This window comes from Trichechus manatus, unplaced genomic scaffold, assembly GCF_000243295.1.
Source record: "Trichechus manatus latirostris isolate Lorelei unplaced genomic scaffold, TriManLat1.0 scaffold00061, whole genome shotgun sequence".
NCBI classification, from domain to species: Eukaryota; Metazoa; Chordata; class Mammalia; order Sirenia; family Trichechidae; genus Trichechus; species Trichechus manatus.
The window spans coordinates 6,928,271-6,949,553 of record NW_004443997.1 but is presented as its reverse complement, the minus strand read 5'-3'; the positions used below and the strand labels follow the sequence as shown (position 1 = coordinate 6,949,553).

At 47.1% G+C, this 21,283-nt stretch overlaps 1 protein-coding gene across 1 annotated transcript in view; it reads left to right on the top strand.

Moving 5' to 3' along the window:
• Positions 1 to 20,989, top strand: part of SRRM4 (serine/arginine repetitive matrix 4) — a 187,695-nt gene extending 166,706 nt beyond the window's left edge. Inside the window, exons 9-13 of the mRNA XM_004379118.2 lie at positions 11,688 to 11,992; positions 16,102 to 16,293; positions 18,136 to 18,246; positions 18,981 to 19,115; positions 20,743 to 20,989. Coding sequence (XP_004379175.1) covers positions 11,688 to 11,992; positions 16,102 to 16,293; positions 18,136 to 18,246; positions 18,981 to 19,115; positions 20,743 to 20,989 — 990 coding nt within the window. The remainder of the gene's footprint in view (positions 1 to 11,687; positions 11,993 to 16,101; positions 16,294 to 18,135; positions 18,247 to 18,980; positions 19,116 to 20,742) is intronic.
• Positions 20,990 to 21,283: the final 294 nt, after the last annotated feature.

The following is a 21,283-nucleotide window of genomic DNA, read 5'->3' as shown; positions in this document are numbered from 1 at the left end:
AAATAGTTTCTCATTAAACAGTTAGTTAGTACACATGTTGACCTATGACAGTGGTTAACAACCCCACTACAAGTCAACACTGTCCTTACTCAACCTTGGGTTCCCTATCACCAGCTTTCCTGTCCCCTTCTGGCTAGGCCCTTTTTCATCTTCTCTCCTGCAAAGGCAGAGATGAAAGAAGGTGCCAGGTTAGAGGAGAAGCCAAAGATTTTTCCAAGAGTCCTGGCTCTGAGTCACTTGTGGGACCCCGAGATTTTTTGAAAAATCTCTGTTAGAAATAATAGCAGTCATGTTCACTGAATCACTCACTCAATCATTCATTCAAGTCTACCAATATCGATTGAGCATCTATAACAGGTTCTGACTTGGCTCTCAGGGACCAGTGAATAAGAAAAAGCCCTTGCCTTCCAATGGGGGAGTAAAATAATAAACAGCAATTGATTTTGAGATGTTGAGATAGGTGGAAGGTAACCAGGTACAGGATGGGATTAGGGTTAGGACAGAGAAGGTGACAACTGAGAAATTAAGGGTGAGCAGGAGTCAGCCATTGAGAGGGAGAAATGAAGATTGGTGTCGGGGATGGAGATAACATTCCGGGAAAGGACTAGCATGTGTAAAGACTTGGAGGTGACAAAGAGCATAGGACTTTCAGACTGCACAGTCTGGCTGGGTGAGAGACGGGGCTCTGGAGGTGACCAGGAGCAGGAGCATGAAGAGTCTTCTCTACTGAGCCCCTCCCACACTTGACTGCAGGCATTTCATATGCATAACTCTCTAAAAAAAAATCAAGGATGGGTGCATTACATTAAGGGACTATATTTGCATATATGAATATGCAAACTCAGGGTTGTTTCTTACTGAAATCCTAGTTGGTGAGCTAAGAGTAACTGGAGGCCCCCTTGGCTCTGTCAGAGCCCAAATCCAAATGGAGGGTCCCAAGGAGACAGTTTAGGGACCCTTCACAGCCCCATTCATGTCCCTCATCTCCTACCTCCCACCCCTCCAGCTCCCCTGTGGGGACAGAGAGATGAAGAAAACACTCCTCCTGACCTCCAGGAGCTCACAGTCTAGTAGTCAACAGCATGTTGCACTGCAGTGTGATAAGCCTTGAAATTAGGGCTGGGATCGAGTCAATAAGCACCAGTGCCTTGTACAGTTGTTAAAATATTCAAATACTTGCATACAAGTTGGTAAATAAGCACTATCGTACCTACTTCCCAGCCATCTGTCCCTCCCCTGGGACCTCCTGGACCTTTTCACAGTCCAGCAAATAAAGGGTGATACCTAACAACTCTTCAGTGCCAAGGTCAGCTGCCCTTCTGATGGGGCAGTATACACACTAAGCCAGTTGTTAAATATTTTTAATGTCATCCCTGGCAGTAATACAAGTAGGTACAATGTGTAGTGGAACCACAGAGGAAGAGCCAGATAATGTTGTCTTGGTGTCTTAGAGGGCTTTGTAAAGGAGGGAACATTTGAGCTGGGCTTTGAAGGATGGGTAGGAGTTCATCAGCTTAAGATGGCTGATGGATAGGGGGAGGGGGAAATACCACTATAAGCCAAGCACTGACAATCACTTTACACAGTTTTTTTTTTTTCCTCATTTGGTCTTCAAAATAGTTCTTTGAGGCGGGTACAGTTATTATTACCATTTTGGAGTTGGGAAAACTGAGGCTCAGAGAGGTGAAGTGATTTATGAAGGTTACCCAATTAGAAAGCAGGGGAACTGGTACAAATGCTGGCTCCCTGCCTAGGAAGCTCACTCTGATAGCCGGCATGGAGGATGAATTGGGTGAGGGAGAGGCTGGAGGCCCCACAGTTTGGCCACGGCCTCTCCCTGTTGCATGGGCTCTCTATCAAGTCCACCCTAACTGGAGAGGGAATCAGGAAGGGGCTAATCAAGGCTGAAGCTGCACCAAGGAGAAGGACAAGCTCCTTTTCCCTTCTCCTGTCTGCAGCCTGGGCCAATACTTGTCACATGCCCCTTGCCAACACAAACCTGGACAAAAGCAAAACAGGGTCCAGACAAGGTCTCATGAAATTGGCAAAATGAAGGAGGCGATAAACGGTAGTGATCAAGACCTGGCTTTGGAGTAGATCTGGGTACTCTAGAATTCTTGATTCCCTATTTACTACCTGTTTACCTGGAAGTATAATTAATACTGCACACCTACTATGTGCCAAGTGCTATGCTGAATTCTTTATGTGTACCATCTCGTTGATTTCTTACAACAGCCCTTCAAGGGAGCTTCCACTAACATCCCCGTTTTACTATGAGGAAACTACAGCTCAGAAAAATAAAGTTAAAGATAGCTGTTAAATGTAAAAGCTAGGATTTGAACCCAGCAAGTCTGACCTCAGAGTCCACATGCTTAATTACATGACCTCCCTTACAACATTTCACATCTCTAAGCCTCAGTGTTCTCATCTGTACCTTGGGCTAATAATCATACTGACCTCACAGGGTTGTTGGGAGGATGAAATGAGATAAGGCATCCATTCATTCAAAAAATATTTACATGCCAGGCACTGTTCCAGGCACTGGGCATATGGCAGTCGACAAACCTCATGAAGTTCCTATCCTCACGAAGCTTCTGTTTTGTGTGAAGAGCTTAGCCTAATGCTTGGCACATAACACTGAATATATGATAGTTGCTAGTGTTATTCCTGGTCATCGCAGCAGCTTTATTAAACTTAAGCCAAATAAACTCAGGCATAATGTTTTGGGAGTATCTCTGGTCTCAAAAAGCTTAATCTTATCCAAGATATCAGTTGAACGCACAATAACCCTAGGAACATGGCAGGATGGGGATCAGGCTTCCTCTTTTGTAGAGAAGGAACGTGAGGCTGAGGGAGAGCCTACTGTGAGGACTGAGACCTTGGGCTTCGGACCTCTGACCCGGGCTCCAGCACATTCTGCAAAAGGCTTTGCGCTCTTGCTCAACTGGGAGGTTCAACGACATTCATGGCAGTTTATAGGAGAGAAGGACCAACACGCAGAAGAAGGATGTGTGAGACTCGTTGGATTTCTGGGATCTTTTTTTTTTTTAACGGGAACTGACATAGTTTTATCAACTTTTAATGTTGCCAAGAACAGAAAGAAAAAACAAAAAACTCCGTTTTCTATCACTAAAGAGACATTTTAGCACCCTAAGAGGTAGGGAGGACATGAGCTCGGAAGAAAAGGATGAGCCTTTAAATTGAAAGCGTTTAGCTGGATGTAAAACTCATTACGTTGAACTTATTTTTTGCATTTCGCTTTGGGGTGGTGAAAATTTTGTCTAGCATGGGTCCGTGTAGAAATCGTTGGGAACCAGTGAGCCATCAAGAGAAGCTTCAGAGACGGGATGAGCCTGAAGCTGCCATTCCCCCTTCAACGTTCCACTGGAAGGAAAGAAAGAGGAGGCCAGATCACCTCCCTTGACCCAAGGTTGACAGCCGTGCACAACCCTGTGGGATGACCTTGCCCAAAAAGACTTCCCACCAGCCCTAGCGGGCATCCCTCTCTTTTCCCATCTCCCCATCCTCTCAAATGAACTCCCAAAAGCTCAATCAATCTAATCTTCTGCTGTTTTCCTAATTATTTGCAAAGGAAGATGAACAACAGTGAGGAAAATAAACTTAATGTCTTTGAAAAACAAAAGTTTTTTTTTTAAAGGAATAACCAGAACCCTCTAGCTAAAAGCTCTGCCATGCGGCTCTATACTCACATGAGAATCCAGTCCCCCATATGGCAGGGAGGAAAAAAAAAAAATTTATAGCCATCTCTCTCCACGGGGCCATTTGAAGCTCAGTAAATGGACTTGTTCAGTTTAACTGGAATTCTCTTCTTGATTGTATTTTTGTAACCTATTAGGCTGTGCTGCCTCTTGATCTCAGAATTCAGCTGAAATTAAATTTTGAAGAGTAAGTGAGAGGTTGCCTTTTTTCCCCCGCCGTTCTTGATTAAATAATGATTTGAAACAAAAACAATAAATAACAGTGCCGGCTTCCCTGGAGGGCTGAGAGAGGCTCCCAGTGAAACGCCAGGGAGCTGGAGTTCATGGTGGGGGGATTTAATTACTTATTAGAAAAACCCAAGTGTTAACACTGAGTATATTAAGGAACAAGGATATGAGGCAATCTTACCAGGCAAAAAAAATCAGAATGTTGCAGCTTCACAGAGTGGGCTGAGGGAGTGAGGGGGAAGGGGTTTGTTAGCTTCTCCCAGTGCCCAGGAGTTTGTGAAAAGCAGTTAGTCTTTAAAAAAAAGCCTGCGATTGGCAAACCTGACCCAGAAAAGGAGAGCTTATAATGGCTCTGGGGTCAGGTTAAGGTTCGATGGGGCTGGTCTCTTGGTTCCTTTCATTCACGAGAGGCCAGAAAGAATTAAAAGGGTGGAGATGGGGAAGACGGAGCAACCCACTTCATAGTTCTGGAAGGGAGAGATGGAACATACAGGTGTACTGTGTTTACAGAGTGCTGAGGGCACCAGCAAACATTTAGAACACAGGGCGGCAAACTTAGCTGCCTGTCTAAAAGGGGCAACAGCAGTTGCTCTCTGGCCGATGACTGCCAAGCAAGACTGTGGGCCAAGGCTGCCAAATCTTTTGCTAGAGAAACTGGAAGTGGGATTTTTATGTGAAATTTCCCCATTCTGCAATATTAGCAGTTAATTCAAATTTATTTTCCAACATACTAAGTGGACTAAACAAAGCCTAGCTGAAGGCTTTGGCCTGTGACTTTTCTAATTTTGATATGGGGTGCTGAAGCAGAGCCTGGCTGTATGTAGCCCCTCACCCTCAATGATTCAGGGCACACAGCCAACTTCCAGCTTCCAACGGCAGTGTTCTCTGGCCGCCAAAGCCCATTCCACCTACCTGAGCAGCAGTTGGACATACCAGGGAACTGACACCCCCTGCAGGCAACCTTCAACCCTTGAGTGATGGGGAACTGGTGTATAAATACCCCAGCATGGTCTACACTGGCTCCCAGAGTGTCCCCAGTGGGATTAAGCCCCAGCTGTCATGGGTGGTGCAAATGGTTTGCACGTGACTACTAACCTAAGAGGTTAGTGGTTTGAGCCCACCCAGTGGCGTGTGACTACTAACCTAAGAGGTTAGTGGTTTGAATCTACCCAGTGGCACCATGGAAGACAGGCCTGGTGGTCTGCTTCCATAAAGATTACGGCCAAGAAAACCCTATGGAGCAGCCCTACTCTAACACATGGGGTCATCATGAGTCGGAATCGACCTGATGCCAGTGGGTTTCGTTTAGGTTTTTTTTGGCCACCGGGTACCTGGTTTGATAATACATCTTTTCCCTGGCTATTTCTCCTCCCCCTCTCATTTCCCCACTCCGCTACAGAGGTTCCTCCCCTTCTCAAATAAGCTACTTACACTCACATTCCTTTCTAAATTCTTTCGGAATTCAGACCAGGACAGGTGTATTTCACTTGGCTATTAAGCAGATGTTACAGGAGCTGAATTTTCATGCCATGCCCCAGAGGTCCTTTGTGAAGACATGGCAAAAAGGCTAAAAGCTGAGATGGAGGAAGGGGTAAGACTGGACCAAAGAGAGCCCTGGTACGAGGGCTCCAGGCCTTGAAGAGGGAGCTGGGGGCATTGTCATCAGACAACGGTGAGTCTAAGACGACTCTTCTTGCCAAGTACCTTGGGCACTGTTTTCTAGCCAAGCTGGAAGTACAGGGGCAGAGAGCAGTTACAGGCATAGGAGAGAAACTCCCAGAGGATGAGAAGAGCTCTTCAAAGATGAACTCCGAGAGGCCTATTATCTAAATGAGACAGAGGAGAACAAGGGGGAGCCATCCTGTTTTGTCAGTGTCAAGTGGGCAACCGTTTGCATCTTAAGTGCCAGGGTGAGTGTCTGAATAGGAGGGAGACACCCAGAGACAGAGGGCAGAGGCAGGAGCGTGGGGTGGCCTCCGTGTCTGCCTGTCCTGATGTCCATGGCTTGAAGGTCTCCTTTGTATTTTCATGGCCATCATCGCCCACCCTCATTCTGCCTGGGGTTCCCCTCAATTGTGTCTCCCTCTTCATGCGGGGTGAATCGTGAGGTCTAGAGAAGGTGGAATCTAGGCATAGGAGGCCATTAGACTGTCTAGACGTCTCTAATGATTGAGATGCTTCTACCACCTGGAAGTATAGACAGAGCATGTCAAGACTTGTAAAGACAAAACCAAACAGAGATCAGAAGAAAGAGGCAGGAATGACTATCTTTAGGTTACAGCTTCCCACCCTCCCCTCCCCCCCAAAAAAATCCTCAAAGCAGATCAAATAGAGTGAGATTTGTACCTGCTAGGGATGTGACATTACGATGGCTGTGCCCTGCACAAGGGTGGACTGGCTGAGAGAGTAAGTGGGGGTTTAAACCCCACCCACACTTTATTTGGAGTCCCTGGGTAGTGCAACAGTTAAGAAGCTCTGCTGCTAGCTGAGAGGTTGGGGGTTCAGATCAACCCAGAGGTGCCTCGGAAGAAAGGCCTGGCAATCCACTGCCAAAAACTCAGCCATCATCTACTTCCACAGAGTACAGTTCTACTCTGACACACGAGGTTGCCCCGAGTCAGAGTTAATTTGATGGCCACTTTTTTTTTTTTACCCCTCTCAAAATCACCTAGCTGTGAATTCTGATGTGGGACTACTTCAGCCCAGAAAGGTATATCTTCTCTCTAACCTGTTTGACCAGAGACAGCACCCTTTTCTAATACTTGACCCAGAAGGAGCACCTTTTTATAATCTGAATGAAGGCACTGTATGGACTAGCAGCTTTGTTGAATGGCACATGAATGGCCAGAACTAGTCCATCATCTAACCTTTTAACACAGTGGCAGAGAGTGGAAAAGAAGTGGGGAGACCCAGCACAGCTTGTCCTATCTGTAAGGCTTCTCAGGTCTGGAACTTCTTACCCTAAGCAGGAGCTGAGGCCATTCAGAATCTGCACACAGAGCCCCTGTGTGCTTTCTTTCAGGTCCTGGGTCTGAGTGTCAAGAGGAAGGGGAAGAAGAGCAAAAGGTATTCCATCCCTCTGCCTCGGAGCCCTGGTGGTGTAGTGGTTAAGCGCTGGGCTGCTAACAGAAAGGTCGGTGGTTTGAACCCACCAGCGCTCCGAGGGAGAAAGATGTAGCAGTCTGCTTCTGTAAAGATTTCAGCCTTGGAAACTGTTATGAACTGTATCCCCCAAAAATGTGTGTCAACTTGGCTAGGCCATGATTCCCAGTATTGTGTGGTCATCCACCATTTTGTGATCTCTTGTGATTATACTATGTGTTGTAAATCCTAATCTATATAATGTTAATGAGGCAACATTAGAGGCAATTATGTTAATGAAGCAGGACACAATCTACAGGATTAGGTTTTATCTTGAGTCAGTCTCTTTTGAGATATAAAAGAGAGAAGCAAGCAGAGACACAGGGGGACCTCATTACCACTAAGCAAGAAGAGCCAGGAGCATAGCGCATCCTTTGGACCTGGGGTCCCTGTGCTGAGAAGCTCCTAGACCAGGGGAAGACAGATGACAAGGACCTTCTCCCAGAGCCCAGAGAAAGAGAAAGCCTTCGCCTGGAGCTGGCATCCTGAATTTGGACTTCTAGCCTCCTGAACTGTGAGAGAATAAATTTCTCTTTCTTAAAGCCATCCACTTTTGGTATTTCTGTTACAGCAGCACTAGACAGCTAAGACAGAAACGCTACGGGGCAGTTCTACCCTATCCTTTAGGGTCGCTATGAATTGGAATCGACTTGATGGCAGTGGGTTTGGTTTTTGGTTTTGGCCATAGACTTTGACCTACAACTTGATTCTAGAGGTTCTCTCTAGCTCATCACACACCTGACCCTCAGCTGAGATTAATCGATCTTTAGCCAGGGGTCCATCTAGTTCTTTGAACTGTTTTGAGTATGACAGAGCCAATCTTTCCTAAGGTATCCATCAAATCCCCAGGGCTAGACCCCACCAGAGTGTGATCACCAGCCATCCTTACCAATGAATTAAGTCAGGATGGACACAAAGAGGCTTCCAAGGGACCGTGGAGCAGCTCTGTTCATTCAGCAAGATTTGCTGACATATACTCTGTGCCAGACACTGGTGGATACTTGGGTACCACACAAAACCAGCTGTGGCCCCTGTCCTCAACAAGTTCCCCATCCAGATGGAGAGACAGGCATTAAAATAAGCAATGACCCCAATGAGTGACACAGAAGGCACTCATTTTTGAGTGAGTGGAAGATTGAATGAATGAATTTATGAAATACTGAGTGTTGTGGTACTGTGGTCTGGGAAATCAAAGAAGGCTTCCTAGAGGAGGAGATATAAAAGATGAATAAATTTAGCTATGCAAAGTGGGGAAGAGTGTTCTAGGCAGAGGGAATAGCATGTGTAGTAGCCTAGGGGTGGTAGAGCAAGATGTGGTGGTAGAACTAAAAAAAACTCTAATCCATCTGCTTACATTGTAGGGGCCAGGCTGGGGATATGTGGATGAGATGAGGTTTGTGAAGTAGACAGGACTGGGTTATAAAGGGCACTGTAATCCATGTTAAAGACTTGAGATTCATCCAAAGAAATGGGAGTTTTAAACAAGCGGGAAAGGTTAGTATTTTCTGGCACCAGGGTCAACCCAATGATAACATTTGACTAGTACCTTCATCTCCATTTTCTGGTGATGATGGAAAAGCATGATGCTTTGTAGAGTTCTCAGTTCCAACCAGACAAGTTACCTATGAATAATCAGAGTCAGGTGGAGACACTCTGTAAGTGCCCCTGTGAGCTCAGGTATGGGGGTGAGAAGATGAACAAGGACCCCTTCTCCATACACTGTCCCCTCACTCTCCAGAAATCCTATCCATGGGGATCCATGATACAGCAGGGAGATACTTTGAAGTTAATAATTAAGGCTGAGAACAAGTATCTGGGGAGAAAAAGGCCTAGGCTGGATGTCCCCGGGTAGCAAGACACCAGGTAATGGAAACCTTGCCCTTTCAGGAGCCAGCGACTGACCCCATTGGCCCCTTTCTCACTTGAGTTATCTTCCAGCCTGTTTCCCTGCAAGACAGTCTTGCCTGAGTTTCACTTGTGATATATACTGGCCAGCAAACATTCACCATATCTGGGGCAGATTCCATGAGCCACCCCTGAACCAAGCCCCAGCCTGAGAGTTCAGGTCCCAGGATCTGGGTGCATGACATGATGTTTCCTCATTTGTGACAGAGGTGCTGGAAATACATTTGTTACCACTGAACTCCACAGAGACAGAAAAGATATGGCATCCACACTGTGAAAGGGAGACAAATAGGAGGTGAATGGGAACAGGGCCTTTACATTATTTTTAAGTAAGTCTCACTCTAGAAAATTCTACCCGGGCAACCTTATTTTAAGGTCCCTTCTCTCAAAGTAAAGCTAGCCAGATCACCAAGCAGGTAAAGCGACAGGTGCTGGGTAGAACTTGGTAACGCTGGACCATCACCTTGTCTGTGTACAAAGCCTCCTAGGAGAATCCAGAAAGGAAGTCCTGCCTCCAGCTCCAGATGCTGAACTCCTGAGCTGCTGGAGTTATAGCCATTATTCTCGCAGTTCTGGTGTCTCTGTGTCTCACCTCATGACTAATGGCTGAGAAAGCAGAAATGGGTTCCCTAAGAAACCCCAAAAGTCCCACTCCTTTATGCCCAAGGTACCTAGAGTAAAGTGAGTAAAAGAGAGGCTCTTGCTGGTTAAGCTTGCCCGAACATTTGTGGGGCCTAAGTATTTGTAAATCAAGTCAACAAACTTAAATAAAGTATGTTCTCCTGTCTTGGCAAACATTCCTTTATAATGATTTGGAAAGTCAGTTCTGAATTTAGAATCTTAGACCCCTCAGAGGGCCAGGTCTGAACATGGCAGTGAACCTGTCCCTAGGCCTCAGTCCCTCCCCTTTCCCTTCCCACCTGTGGCAGCATCCAACACCATGATAGGCCTCACACACATGTATGTGGACACCTCAGCCTGAATATCCACATTCTGTCCAAATAGCTACCCTCGGACCTAGGAGTGTGCCCACTTGAGGTATAGCCCACACTCAGGAGAACAGATCTATGAAAGACACCAATAGAAACTCTAAAAGAGGCTCAGGGGCCATTTAAACAGAGTATTCTGGGATCTCAAGTATTCAGAGTGGCCTGAGGGGAAGAAGTTTCCAGATGGGAATGCCCTCTTGGCCCCATAGATTTCTCACCCCATGGGGAAGGATATCACTGGAGGAGACCCAGGACAGGGATCCCTCTTACCTACAGCTAAGCATGGTACTGTTGGTTGGGGCCAGGACTGAAACCACTGTGTCTTCCCAGCAGTGATACTGGTCGGAGCGTTTAAAGAAACCCATCCATTGTGCTTCTAAACACACCACTACCTTTCCAACTGCTGGCTCTCCCTTACCTCCGTCACTCCTTCATCTCCCCTAGATCAGCCCCAAAGAGAATTCTGAGGACCCCTCCTCATTCCCAGTCACTCCAAAATCAAATCTCCAAACCCCTTCCAAAGTCCTGTGTTGCACGCACATCCTATGTCCTCTCAACATTAACACTTAGGTAGATGCAAACTCTGGCCTCCATTTGCAATTCAGCAAGGGTTTCCTGATGCAACTTGGGCACTGAGGGACTAGTCAGAGATGATGGCTTACGGTCACCCAATGATAAAACCAAACTTGGAATTTATGCCCCACCTGTCAAGAGCATAACAGCCAAAGCTCAAAGTTCAGAACCAAGTGTGAGGATGTGCAGAAAGGTGTGTGTTTTTTCTTGTCATTTGAGACTCTAACAATGGACTCACGTTGCCCGCTCTTCCCTTTCTCTTACACCTTACCTACCTACTAAAGGAGGAGTTCTTGCTTGGTAAGTGGATATAATCCGCAAAGACATGAGAGAATTTATTAGAAGCCACTTGAGAGCCTTAGCTACCTTCTACAGGGGGAAAAGGACACACACAAATATCTGTAGAGACCTTTTTTTTGTTTGTTTTCAGTCAGATTATTTGACTTCCATTTTTTTTTTGTCCTCCCTTTCTTTTCCCCTTTAGTTGAAAATTGCTAAAAATGTCAGTTTGTGACCTTGACTTTATATTTTTAAGAAACCAAAAACTCTCACCTTTATTTCATTTCTTTTCCCCATGTGATATTTGTTTAGGGTTCTATCCAGGCAACTTTTTCTTTACCAAAAAAAAGTCAAATTCATTGAGGATTTGGTTGAAGTTTAAATTTTTGGCTTTATCTCCTTTTTTTATTTCCAAGGTGTATTTTTTCAGGCCCATAGTCCCGTTTCTTTTTCCCCTTTCCCTTCCTTTATTTTTATTACTATTATTTTTTTTAGGTTGAGTTAAGGGTGTTTACACCCCCCCCCTTCTATTGAGTTTTCTCTTTTGTTTGACTTAATTCATTAGAAATTAAATTCCACATAATTTCCTTTTTTCTTTTGTTTAATCTGGATCGCATGCTTTTTATCTGCATGATACCTAAATCTTCCAGTTATCCTAGCAGGGGGTAAACAAATCTCCTTTCTGTGGTATTCTTTCAGGAATTTGTGTTTTTGTTTTTTGGCGTCTCTTCTCCTCTTCTCTCTCTCTTTCCTTTCGTTACAGTGCATCATGACGGTAAACATTTCTTGGTTATTTAGACACGGCCCACAGGCCCTGGGCTCAGCAGTGTCCAACGGGTCTTTTTGCTTTCAGATCACTGGGTCGGGGTCTGCTGCTGACCTCTTTACCAAAACAGCCAGCCCGCTCCCCACCTCCCGAGGACGCTCCCAGGAATATGACTCAGGCAATGACACCTCCTCGCCACCCTCCACGCAAACCAGCTCTGCCGGGTCACGGGATCAGGAGAAGGGGAGCCCCAGTGGGGGCCTGAGCAAGAGCCGGGAGCTCAACAGTGGCAACACCTCTGATTCAGGGAACTCCTTCACCACCTCCTCCCCCCAGAACAAGGGGGCAACTTTGGCGAATCTCTCCCCCACCACCAGGGGCAGAGAGTCAAGGTCAGTGCACCTCAGAGGGGGAAGGGGGTCCCACCTTAGCTCTACCATCACAGTCTGTCACCCCAGCTCCTCAGGACTTTTTTTTTCCTTTTTTTGTTTTTGCAAGAGAGAGAAAACCCAACTCCAACTCAACTAGCTTCAGGTACAGCTTGATCCAAGGGTTCAATATGCATCATTGGGAATCTGACACTCCCATTCAGTCTCTTAGTTCTGCTTCCCTTTCTAGTGGTGCCATTCTCAAGTAGGCCATCCCTAAGCCCTGACAAATATGTCAACCAGCTTATGTTCTATGAGTTTAAACAAAAAAAACCAAACCCCCTGCCATCAAGTAGATTCCAACTTATAGCAAGCCTCTTTTCCAGTGATTTCAGCAAAACACCAGGGCAGGTGCTCACTGTCTCTGCTTGGCCCAGCTTGGGTCATTTGCCCACCCCTGGAGTAAAACCTCTGGCCTGAGGGATGCTATGCTTTCTTTAGTCAGCGTGTGTCACGTGCTACCTCTGAGTCTAAAGAGTAGGATCTTCACACTTACACTAGAATTGGGGGGTGGGGGGCTAGTTCCCTGAAGGAAAAACCTGGATGCTGCTATCAGGAATAGGAACAGAGATGGGTAGCAAAACCAGATGTCAATTTCCCCAATAATCACAGGAGAAAGATTATCATTAAATTCATTTTAAGTCACTGTCATTTAATTATATACCAGAGGACAAATAGGTAAGGGAGATCACGCTATCAGAACACTGAAGCTTCCCAACTTTCTTGCCCATCTGCACACACTTACTAGATAGCACTTTTCCTGCAGAAATTCCTTCCATACACTTGCCTACAAGCCAGCTATAATTCCACCACCTCCTCACCCCCACTCTTAACACTCAAGAAATCGCAGAAAAATGCTAATCAGTGAGAGTAGTGTCACAATAATAGCCACCAAAATTGACTGATCGCTTACTCTGTACCATTCATTCAGCTAGTTCACCTCAACTTGTTTTCAGGCACCTCCTATGTGCCAGGCACTGGGCTTGGGGCTGGAGCTAGAAAAATGGGCAAGTGCAGAGATGCAAGAGGGGTGGGAAGAGGGTTGCTGGTAAAAATCTACCATGCTAGTAGTAGGGTCTCCCTTCTTGGGGCAGGGGTCTGCCTTTGTTCAAAGTGGCCGGGACTTCTGAAAGATGGGCAAAGCCGTGGCACTGAAGCAGTTAACAGTTTCTTCAAGGACAAGCCACCCTTTGTCCCCAACACATAGCCACTTGAGTCCTGGACCAGCAGCCTGGCATCCACACGCAGACCTGGCCTCTGGTTTGTCTGCCCCAGCACATCCCTAGCCTCAGCTCACAGCCTAGCTTGACTAGGAGCCAGGCTGGGTCTGTGCAAATGTCAGGGTCTCTAAGACCAGGCAATGATATTCCGAGATGAGGGAGACGGGCAGAGGGAGGACACTTGTCTACTCATATACGACAGTGGTAATATGCAGGAAAAACTGACCATAGCAATAATAGTAACAACACTAATAATAATTGTTGTTAGCTGCTGTCGAGTCAGCCCCACGACTCATGGCAACCCCATGTACAACAAAACAAAGCACTGCCTAGTCCTGTGCCGTCCGCATGATTGGCTGCAAATTGGACTGTTGTGATCCACAGGGTTTTCGTTGGCTGATTTTTAGAAGTAGATCACCAGGCCTTTCTTCTTAGTCTTAGTCTGGAAGCTGTGTTGAAACATGTTCAGCATCATAACAACACGTAAGTCTCCATGACAGATGACTGGTGGCTGAGCATGAGGTGCGTTGGCTGGGAACTGAACCCAGGTCTCCACATGGACTGTGAGAATTCTACTACTGAACCCCTACTGCCCTCAATGATGATAATAATGGCAGCTAATATTTATTGAGCCCTAACTACATGATAGGTACTGAGCCAAGTGACTTCCATGCATAACCTCCCTTAATTCCTCAAAAAATCTTTATGGGATAGGTACCATTGTAACCCTGTTCGACTGGTGGGGAAACTGAGGCTCAGAGTGGTTAAGAAATTCAGTTAGTAAGCGGCAGCACCAGGATTCAAATGCAGATCTGTCTCCAGAATTAGAGCTAAAGACTGAGGGACATGTAGCATTACCCGCCTAATTTGATCTGTGTGGACAGCCAAATTAAATAATTTAGACTAAGCCTTTCACTTTGAAATATAAGTGATCATTAAATCCACAGCTATTTATGTCATGCCAGCTATGAGCAGAGGGCTCAATAAATATGGGCTGAGTGGAAGAGACATCGACTCTAAATCAGGGGAAGCACAGAGGCTGAAGGTGGAAGAGCTGGTGTCTTGGCGGGGACATAGGTTTTGGAGATGGACAGATCAGAGTTTGGGACTCTAGGAGGCCTTGAGCAAGTGGCTAACCTTCTGAGTCTTCTCAGTAAAGTGGGGATAATGAGGTTGTTGGGGGATTCAATAAGATGATACTTGTCAAGTGCCCAGGACAGTGAAGAAGTTCAAAGGGCTTATTCCATAGCTATATATTGTGGTCCTAGGATCTACAGAAGGAGTCCTGGTGGCACAGTTGTCAAACACTCAGTTGCTAACCAAAAGGTCAGTGGTTCGAACCCACCAGCCGCTCCATGGGAGAAAGACGTGGCAGTTGGCTTCCTTAATTAGGCCCTGTCCTAAGTCCTGAGATAGTGTTGGGGATACACGAGTCCCCTCCCCGAGCAGCTCACTGTCTGGTGGAGGAAGAGACAACTAACAATTATAAGACCAACTGAGGTACAGAGGGATGGGGGGAGCATAGGGGCCAGGGGCTGAGGTGATACATTAGAGGTCATGCAACCCAGACTTAGAGAGGTATCCAAGAAGGCTTCCAGCAAAGGTGAGGCCAAACTAAAGCCTGAACCATGAGTAGGAGTTGTCAGGTGACAAGCGAAGGGAAGAGCATTCCAGGTACTGGGAACAGCATGTTCTAAGGCTAGGAGACAAGGGAGAGAACAGGAGGAGCAAGGAATCTAGTATGGCTGGACTCGAGAGGAGAGGGACAAGAGCTGAGACTGAAGGGGTGAGCAGAGGCCGGGTCATAAAAGTCCTTGAAAAACATATATAATATGATTTGAACTTGACCCTTGGCTCAATCCAAATGAACATGCCCTTACTGAGAACCCAACAGGAGCCCAGCATGACCCTAAACAGGTTGGGAATACAGAAGACAGGCCCCCATCCTTTGGATGATTTTGAACAAGCCCTCATCCATCTTTTGGTCTCAATTCCCCCATCTGCAAAATGGGTTACACCAAAATCTCCCAAACTTAAACCAATTACATGTCACCTTCAAGATTTTTACATATACATGTACTACTGGTAATCGTATTTAATAAATTCAGTTTTTATATAAACCAATTTAAATGAAACTTACAGCAGTATCTTAAATATAAAAAATAGTGTCACTTGTCCTAAATAGAAGACATGTGTAAAGATACATATTAAAACAATGTATTTAATTCTAGCTGGTTACAGTTGCCTGCCCAAGGCCCTGAGCCTGAAGCCTGTGCTCTTACCTGCACTCTCTCTCTCACTTTAGGAGATTACAAAGTGTAAGAAGCCCTGTTGGTGCAACAGTTTAGCATTCGAACCCACCCAGCAGCTCCGCAGGAGAAAGAGCTGGTAGTCTGCGCAGTTCTACTCTGTCACATGGGGTCGCCATGATTCTAAATTGACTCCACTCCATGAGTCTAAATTACCCAACAACAACAGCACCCAACCAAGACTTTCTCATTAATGTAATCAGAAGGACTGAGTGTAAGGCCTGAAAAGGAATATATTTCTCACCATGTGACTTGATGTTATTTAATGCCATGCCCATCCCCAGTGACCTCAAGTGCCATCTGTGGCTGCATTCCACACTTTGTGAAATGCTGGACTAGACTGCCTATTTGTAAGGTATCTTCTGTCTCTACTCCTCTAACACATATGGTGGGAAATCCTTCCAGAAGTATTAAGATGAGAAAAGGTAGGCAGAGAGTTCTGTGAGAGCCACAGCCTAGGCACAGGTGTGGAGGTGAGTATTAGCTCAAGATGCTTCCAGACTAGCAGGCAGTCCGGTGCTAATAGACCTTCTCCCTTCCACAGAGGATTCCAGTTGCCATGTCTGGAATGTTCCGAGGTGAAGAAGTCCAGTCTGGTCTCATCCACAGCTCGGAGCTCCCCCATGAGAGAATGCTCCCGCAGCTCTTCCTATGCCAGCACCCGCTCCTCTCGCTCCCCAAACCCCAGGGCCTCCCCCAGGTATACTCGGAGCCAATCCACCTCCTCTGGGAAAAGGTGAGTGCAATTTTAGCTTTTGCTCTGCAGTACTTTCCTCCTCAAGGAGTTAGTTAACTGGAGAGATCCTCTGCCTCATGGGGGAGAGGAGTCAGACAGTTGAGTTTGAATATCCATTCTGCCCATTACTAGCTGGTAGCCTTGGGAAAATCAGTTAACCTCTCTGAGCCTCAGTTTCCTCATCTGCAAAATGAAAACAGTAACAATACTTACACTAAGGATTGTTTTGAAGACTAAGATATGTATAAAGTACTCAAGAGCAGTACTCGGTACATAATGTATATTAGTTATTATTGTTGCTGCTGGCATGGGGATAAACTAGTGTGTATCACTTGGCTTCCGCTGTATAAAAAATTACCCCAGTACTTAGCATTCTTAAAGAATAATTATTTACTTAGTTCACAATTCTGTGGATCAGCAATTAGGACTGGACTCAGCTGGGTGGTTCTTCTGAGCTTGCTGAACTCACTCACATGTCTTTGGTCAGCTTGTGGCTTGACTGGGGGCTGGCTGGTATAGGATGACCCTAGTGGACTCATCTCTGCTCCAGGTGATCTCTCGTTCTCCAGCAGGCTAGTCTGGGCTTATTTGCCTGGTGACGGCACCAGTCAATCAGAATCAATACATATGAGATGAAGATGATTTGAAATCCTGACTTTAGAGGGATGAGAAAGAAGGGCAGATGCTCCTGGGAATCCGGTGGAGAAACCAAGGCAACAGTTTTCTAAAAGTGGAAGGCATTAGCAGACAGGGGAGAACACTGGAAGTAGGACAGGGGTTAGTGTTTTGGATACACAACAGTATAGTAGTATCAAGAGCATTTGCTGGAGCTAAACAGACCTGGGTTCAAATTCCCTACCAGTTGTGTCACCTTGAGCAAATTACATCACCTCTCTGTGCCTCTGTTTCCCCATCTATAAGATGGGATTGATAATAATACCTCCCCCCAAGGATTGTGTTGACAATTAAATGAGATAATGCATGCAAAGCATTTAGTTTTGTGCTTGGCACATAATAAAATGCAAGAGAATCGTAACTAACATTTCCCATGCCCAGCTATGTGCCAGTGTGATTTACACTAATTTACTTGTTTAATTTATAGCCCTGCAGGGTTGTTGTTTGTAGGCGCCCACAAGTGGATTTTCTTTCAACTCATAGCAGGCCCCATGTGACAAAGTAGAATGGCCCCATAGGGTTTTCTAGGCTGTAATCTTTACCAAAGCAGATCACCAGGTCTTTTCTCCCACGGAGCCACTAAGTGGGTTCCAACCACTAATCTTTCAGCTGGCAGCTGAGCGCTTAACTGTTGCCACCAGGGCTCCTTCCTTATAGGGTAAATACTATTTTACAAACAGTATTTTATAAATGAGAAAACAGAGGCCCAGACAAGTTAAGTCACCTGTCCAAGGTCACACAGCTAGTAAGTAGCCAGGATAGTAAGCACGCAGTAAGAGGAAGTTGTTGTCCATATTACACAGTAAAGCCTGTGAAAGCAACCTGTGTAAGGAGGAAACCTGTCAGATGAAGGAAAAATCAAATATTTTCCACTAAAACAAGCGATAGAAAAGTGGTTTAAGACTGCACCCTGCCAAAGGCAGAAAAATTTGCAAGACCTGGAAAAACAAGGCAGTCCCTTTGAGTTCTGGCTCTCACAGGGTTCACTGCATTAACCACCCAAAGGGGAGGGGATTTCATTCTCTGGTAAGGGCCCCCATTTCTCCTACTGGCTACCAGGAAGAAAAAGGTCGCCACCCGGGGACCAGTTGAATAAAGAGCTGGGCACCCCTGACAACGCTGGCGACCACTCAGCAGGCTCCTCAGGGGCTGTTTCTTCTTCCCCAGGTCCTACTCTCGTTCTCCCAGCTATTCCTCCAAGTCAGGCAAGCGGAGTCCGCCAAGTAGAAACTCTCGATCCCGCCGCAGCCCCAGCTACTCCCGCTACAGTCCCAACAGGTACTGAGCTGCCCCTTGGCCGAGGGCGCCACCTCGTCCTGCCTCCAGGCCCCACTTCTTTGCGTGGATCTACTTCCCTGAGCCACCTCTCACAGGTGGGGATGGGGAGATAACTCAGCATTCTTGCAGTTCCTTTTGTCAGGAGTGGCAAAACCAAAAACAAACAAAAAACCCCAAATCTGTTGCCATGAGTCTGTTCCGATTCATAGCAACCCTATAGGACAGAGTAGAACTGTCCCACAGGATTTCTGAGGAGCGGCTGCTGGATTCGAACTACCAAGCTTTTGGTTAGCAGCCAAGCTCTTAACCACTGCACCACCAGGGCTCCAGGAGTGGCAAAGAGGCCCCAAATATATCCTTGTGTCCTAATGTCCCCACCCCAAACACCCAACACACCCACACCCAAGAATTCACATCTCCAAGCCTTTATTCTCCTCACATACCCATAATACGACCCCCTCATTCCTGTTTTCAGACCCACGTCCGAAACATTCACACCCTCACCCCTCTCGTGCCCACCCAAAAGGGCTGACACCCCTGCACATGCTGCAGCAACCTCATAGTGCTCACCCACTCTTCCGTCAGCCCTGTCATCTTCCCTCCCACCCTCCCTGGGTCTGGTGCAGATTCCACCTCCTGCCCCCGGTGGGATGGAAGAGGCAGGTACAGAAAGAAGTGAGAAGCCAGCCAGCCCCAGCTCTAAGTAGTCCACTCCCCGCCCCGCACTCCTTCAGGGAGCGGGACCCCAAATACAGTGAGAAAGACTCGCAGCAGCGGGAACGAGCGCGGCGGAGACGTCGGTCCTACTCACCCATGAGGAAGCGTCGGAGAGACTCCCCCAGCCACCTGGAGGCCCGGAGGATAACAAGGTGAGGCCAGGAGGGGCAAGGCTGTCCTAGCTGAGTCATCTCCCCCTGCTCCCCCACGTTAAATGAGGGACCTTAGATGGGGGGGGGGCCAAGGGGCAGAGCCAGACTGAGGAATTGGTTGAGGGTGTGAGGGTGTGGTCTGAGCCTGGGGCGGGGCCAAGAAAGGGGTGGGGCTAGGCTAGGAATGGGGGCCAAAGTAATGGGGTGGGGCCTTTGCCTGGGGGCAGAGCCAGGGCAGTGGAGACAGACCACCCTCAGACCCACACACTCTTGATAACAGGCTCAAATAGAGCCGTATATAAATACAGCCTGAAGCAAGTGTGGAGAGCGCAAACAGGGCTACTTAGGTGCCAATGGGACTGACAGAGAGCCTGGTCGGTAAGAGAGAGCACTGGACCAAGTCAAATCCGACCATGCCACTTTCCAAGTGACTCCAAGAAAGTCTCTTCACCCACTTGACCCTCAGTTTTCTCACCCACCAGATGATGGGGGAAAATACTCCCAAGGCTATTATAAGGATGAAATGGGCCGGGGGCGGGGGAGGGCAAAAAGACGCGAAGGTGCTTTGTAAACTTCACTACCAAACACCAGAACACACAGTGTGTCCTCGTTATTAATCGAATGCCCAGGATGGGTGAGTAAGATATCCTGTAATGGATGAAGTCTCAAAAGGGAAAAGCCCTAGAAGAGAAGCTGGAGGTCTGAGTGGAAACCAATTTCTCAGGCCTTGAAAACTGGGAGAATCACCAACGCTGCCCTAAAATTGGGCTCTTGAGGATAGTCTCTTGGACTCTTCCTTCTGACCGAACAAGGGTTAGCCACTCAGTCCAGAGACTCCCAGAGAGATGGATACTGGCTGCCCAGTACCTCCTTCCTAGAGATGACACGGAGAAGAATAAAGAACATGGTCCCCAGCAAGTAAGACCTGGAGTGATGGCATCCCCTTCTCATAAATCCCACAGAGCACCCTACCTCTGCCAGGTACGCAGTAGGCACTCCTACACCCATTGCCTTGACAAAAGGTGTACTTGGCGTCGACCTGGAGGACAAAGCTGAGAGGAGAGCAGCCCCATATAATCCATCTTGATTAGTCCATTCAGTATTTCCCAAACTTCAGTCACCAGCATCATCTTTACCATCTTTGCCTTGTCTGCTTACTAACCGTACTATTTACTTAACTTTTCTTTAAATAGATATGCCCTTTTTAAAGAGACGCATACGTTTATTTCAAAATGAAACGTGACAGACTATGTAGAGTAAATGGAAAATCAGCCTTTCTCACCATAAATAGAAGGTTCTAGTAAAAGTAAAGGAACCCTGCTGGTGCTGACTCCATGGCAATGGGTTTGTTTTTTTTTTTAGTAAAAGTAAAAATAGCAAAACAAAACTATGATGAAAGCTTAGATGTAGATTCTGCTGTCAGCTGGAGGCTGTGAATCCCAGGCTTGCCTTGTTAAAAAAGGAAATTATCAAGACGTATTAGCACTAAGCTGGGACTTTCCCCTTGATGTTTTCAGGACTGCTGGGGAAATGGTGAAATACTGCTTTCCCCTGGGACAAGGGTGAGGTTCTCGGGTTGATCTGGGAGCAGTCTGGCCCTCATGCATCCTTCCTCTGGTCTCCCCAGTGCCCGGAAACGCCCCATCCCCTACTACCGGCCCAGCCCCTCTTCATCCAGCAGCCTCAGCAGCGCCTCCTCCTGGTACAGCAGCAGCAGCAGCCGCTCCACCAGCCGCAGTTACTCCCGGAGCCGGAGTAGGAGTCGGAGCCGGAGCTGGACCCGGACCCGCAGTAGCAGCAGCTCTGGCTCCCGAAGCCGGAGTCGGAGCCGGAGCTACAGCTCAGCAGACAGCTACTCCAGCACGAGGCGCTAAGCAAGGACCCTCCCTTGAGCCAGCTGCCCATGGGGGCACCTTCAGTCTGCCAGCCTTCCCCACTATCTGCCCACCCTGACTTTTCCTTGGTGACAGACATTGAGGGCTCCTGGACCCTGTCCTTCCTGCTCTCCTGGGGAGGAGCAAAAGAGGGTCCGGGGGGAGAGTCCACCTTCTATACCGAGCTGCTAGGAGTCTCCACCAGCACCATCCTGGGGTTTAGCACTAGCCTGGGCACATAGAGAGAACCACTCTCCTTTGGCACAAAAAACTTAAGGTTTTGTAAAGAGCAAT